Genomic DNA, 4,801 nt, shown 5'->3' with positions numbered 1-4,801 from the left:
TACACTCCAGTCCGTAGGTCGGTCGGTCAGCTCTAATGCCAGTTGCCACGTTGACACGGCCAGAATTACACAATATATAGCGTGTTCCAAAATTCAACCATTTCAATTTTCAAGCCGACAAATTAACAAATAAATAAAGAACTAAATTACATGCAATTATTGTATATATTTGGGAATAAATGAATGAATAAATGATAATAAATAATAATAATAATAATAATAATATCAGACTGAGAGATTGAAAGAGTTCCACAAACAATGAACAAATTCACTGTACAGAAACAATATTCATCGAATCAGAGCCTTAACTATTTTTTTAATAAAAGAAAAGAAAAAAATCATTGAAAGCTTTCGTGATTCGGGTCGGGTCATCAATCTTGCGAGGAATCCGTCAAGAACAAACGGGGCTTCTTTGTTGGCAGAGGAGACTCCACCTCTTGATCCACTACCGAAAGCCGATGAATTTTCCTGTCGGACAAGAACTCCGGCAAGGCCGGCAGGTTCAGGTCGAACCCACGGTGGCTCTGGCTGTGGCTCGAGCCACCACCCTCCGAGAAGGTCACGCCACTGTTGGTATTGCTATTATTCCCGCCGTCGTAGTGGCAGCGCTTGTGACCCCCCAAGGCCTGCCCGGTCGGGAACGTCTTGTGGCAGATGGTACACTCGTGGGTCCTACCGCTCGTGCCGACGGCGCCGGCGCCGGCTCCGGATGAAGTCGATGGGTTGTTGTTGTTGTCGGTGGCGGCGGAAGCGGTGTTCTCCGAGAACGCGGCGGCGGACTTGCGGTGACTGGCCTTGTGGCCGCCGAGGGCCTGGTAGGAAGGGAAGGCTTTGTTGCAGACCGTGCACTTGTAGGAGAGCTTCAAGGTCGGTGGCTGCGGCGGCGCAGCTTGTGAAGACGATATTTGAGATGCGGTTTCAGCGGGGGCAGAGCCGCGGCCGCCGCGGGCAAGCATGATGAGGCAGAGGGCAAGGTACTCTTCCTCGGTAGGTGGGTTCTCGACACGGGGTCGTTTGGAGCGCTTCCTCTTCGCCCATGGCTCGGCGTACTGGCGCTCCATTTCTTCTTCGTAGTTGAAAGGAGTGGCGGCGGTGGGAGAATTCAGAGCTTCCAAGGCCATCTCGGTCAGTGGGTTTTTTTTCTTGGAGAACAAGAGAAATAGAGAGAAAGAAAAGAGTGTGTGTGTGAATGACTGAATGTGTAGAAGAAGAGAAGGGAGTTAGTTTATATAGGAGGGCGAGTGGGTGATGGGTTTGGTGGGGCAGTGAAGTCGGTCAACTATAACAAGAGAGAGGAAGATGGGGGGAGAGTGTGAGTGGTGGTGGGGTGGCGACTGAGCTTCGAGCGGACTTCTTCCAAGTCAAAACAATTTGCTACGCCTGCTCCAATTTACCCACAGACACATACTCGGCAATATATATACATAAATAAATAAAGAGGGTGGACCGACTCTGGGTCATATGGCGTGTAAAGCACGCTTTCGCTTCCAAATAACAGGTTGGAAGATTGTTAGAAATTGTGGGGAAGGGATACATTTTCCACCAAGTACTAGACACAACTGCCAACTATTTTCTCACTTACCCTATTTTGTCCTTTTATCATTATCCTACCTTTTCTATTTATTTATTTATTTTAATTTTATTTAAACAAGTATTTTGAGGTGATATAAACCAAAAAAATCATTTGGTTGTCTATTAGGGGTAGTACTTTCACAAGGATATATATGCTTTTTATCACCTTTTAAAGCATTAGAAAAAAAATGATAAAATTTCAAGGTTTTTTTTTTTTTTTTTTTTTCATTGAAAGGATTTTGTTTGTTTGTTTGTTTTAAACATTTTAAAGAAAATCCTTAGGATAATTTTGATGAGTAATGCTAGGGTCGATCTTTTTATCTTCTTAAAGTTAATGTGACTTTTAAAATCATCATTAAATTTTAGATGAATCATACTTGAATTTTGATCAAATAGTGATTTTGAAAGTTACATCAACTTTGAGAGAATAAAAAAATAATAAAAAAATGAACTCTAACATTACTCAATTTTGATAGAGTCAACCGAGATGGTTGTACTTTTATAAGTTTGGGTTGGTAACAGAAGGTAAATATCTCAAAATGTTAGGGTTTATTTATTTATTTATTTATTGTAATATAATATAAAAATAAAAATAAAAATGCAAAAAGCTGTTCTAAATAGTATTACCAAACTAAGCATTACTTTTTTATTCTAAAAAAGCAGGATGCCTAAGCAAATGAACCCCTTATAGAATTTGAGTTTGCAAGTGATTAATAATAATATTTAGTAAATTTTTTATATGATTATCAAACAACGGGACAACGTGGCAGTAAAAAATAACCCTTAATTTTTATTTATTTATTTTTTTAATTTGGCTTATGATCAATTATAAATTGCCACATCTTTTTAGTAAAAATTTTTAGAATCCCAAGCAATTTTCAATTAAATTACATGATTTGGACACGCTTCTTTAAAATGTGCAAGATATCCCATGATCTAAAGGATTTGCTTGCAATTAAAAGGCTTTATCTACCTTATCTGATTTTGATTATAATCCTGTTAAATATTAAATGTTCACTAATACTAGAGTTGACTTGGATGAACCTCTGCCCACTGAAGAGTAAATAAATTATCCCTATGATATATATATATATATATATATATATATATATATTAGAGGAACATGAAACTCATATTTTAAATTACGTCCAAATATAAAAAACAATTCGACATGTTCGTACACAATGCATAATGTAAGTGTATGAACCCATAATTGTAAGAGCTTTTCCCACGTACCTCGCACCATTTATTTTTTTATTTCTTTAAATTAATTTCACAAATCAACAATAAAAACATACGAAAATTTAAATAGACCTTTAATGAGATCTAGAGAAGCAAAACAGCCTAAACATTTAAAGAAAATATATATAGGTAAGAGAAATATTCTCATTAATTCTACATGACATGTAAGTTGTAAACAACTCCGAATTAGCTACTACCAGATCTAGTCTCTCTTTTATAAAATCATTTCCTTCCCCAAAATTTCATCTTTGAGGGTGACGCCCAAGTTGTGACAAAGACAATATGTTCAACAGAGATTAACATGACAAGATTTGAACATGTAATTGCGGATATGCAGAATGTATTGCAGTCTTTTAGAAGGTGAAAATTTAATTTTGTTCATAGAAATGTTAATGGTGCGGCCCTTTTGCTAGCAAATGTGGCAAAACAGTCTTTCATGGATAAGGATTGGTTGGGGAAAACCGTGGATTGTATCCGTGATATAATTTTGAAAGAGCAAACTGCTATTTCTGTGATCTGATATATGACATTTGAATTTCTTCAAAAATATTGTTAACCATCCATCTCAAAAAGGAAAATATTTGGGGATTAAAGTTTTTCTTACAAATTTATATAGAATCAACAATATAATATAGAAGTTCCTCTAAAAAAATTTGTTTCTTGCAAAGAGAGAGTGCTTCCTTTTCAAGCGGATGCGCCGCCCTATTGGCAGCTTGCCTAACATGAGTGACCTTTCACTATTGAAGATAACTTAAGACCGCTCGAGTCTCCTCAATTAAGTGGTTATATTTGCTTAATTGTTTAGTGACTTGCGTTGTAAGTATAATAAAATTTGTAATACTCCTAACAACACTCGTGAAGAAAATAATAAATATTTATATTCTTGCCTAATTCTATGAATTTTTCTTTTTAGAAAAATATATATTAGCAAAATTGTGATAACTTGGAGTTATATATATATATTCCTCCTCCTTTATAGCAACTAGTCAATTTGGTTATAAACATTTCCACTACGGGGAATATTATAAAGAATAGTAGCATTTTACTTGTGTACTACACGTTAAAAAACTAATTTCCAATTTTCATTTTCTTAATATTGGGTTTGAAATTGAGGTTGTATTTCGGTAGTTCTTCGTTGGTGGGCTTTGTGGCAAGAAAGACAGCTAGACTTGGGGGGAAACTTCGATTATAAGCCACGTGTTATTATTATTCCTATGACTAATCCTCGTTGTTTTCCAGAAAAAACAAGCCCCTCGTGCTTCCTGGATACATTGAATGAGATGGCAATTTTGGCAAGGGATCGTAGATTTATACTTTTCTTGTTGTACGAGTTAGGACTACTTCAACTCTATTTTCATCAAAAGTAGAGAGATCTCTTAATTTCCTATATTGTTAAGTCAATTCATCAAATAATTTTCCATAAGCTTAATTATATAATTATATGTTGTTGAGTAGGTTTATGCAACAAAGACATATTAATTATTTATTTACAAAGACATATTAATTATTTGTTTTACTTTTTATCTACCGTTTTCTTACTTTTATTTTATTACATTTTACTCACATTTTCTTTGGCTAATGATGAGGAGAAGCACTTTTTTCTAGATGAATTTTGGAATAAGTAATTTAATCTCAAAATCATTAAAAATTATTTTAATTTTTATGTCATAGCATAATCAAAAAGCAAAAAACGCCATATAATTTTTTTTTTTTTTTTTTTTTTACCAATAGCACTATATCCGTTGGGACACCGAAAAAGAGAGACAGAAACAAATGCATATCAAACATGAGAGACCATAAATGAAAGTTGTTTTTCGTATTTTTAAGAATGTTTTATGATTAAGTTGTTTGTTAGAGAAATGTTATATACTATACGTTCATCTTATGTTAAATTACCAATTATCTCAAAAGTTTAAGCTGATAAGAAAAGATATATTTAATCACATAATCATTACTTTAACACTCCCCTTCACGTGTGAGTTTAAAC

General features: G+C 34.9%; 1 protein-coding gene across 1 annotated transcript; it reads right to left on the bottom strand.

Moving 5' to 3' along the window:
* Positions 1–238: 238 nt before the first annotated feature.
* Positions 239–1,396, bottom strand: LOC132178803 (zinc finger protein ZAT10-like). Its single transcript, XM_059591358.1, has one exon. The coding sequence runs from the start codon at positions 1,119–1,121 to the stop codon at positions 372–374; it is 750 nt and encodes a 249-aa protein (XP_059447341.1). The 5' UTR covers positions 1,122–1,396; the 3' UTR covers positions 239–371.
* Between the last annotated feature and the right edge of the window lie 3,405 nt (positions 1,397–4,801).

Source organism: Corylus avellana, chromosome ca4 (assembly GCF_901000735.1).
Source record: "Corylus avellana chromosome ca4, CavTom2PMs-1.0".
NCBI lineage: Eukaryota > Viridiplantae > Streptophyta > Magnoliopsida > Fagales > Betulaceae > Corylus > Corylus avellana.
This window is presented reverse-complemented; position numbering and strand designations above follow the sequence as displayed.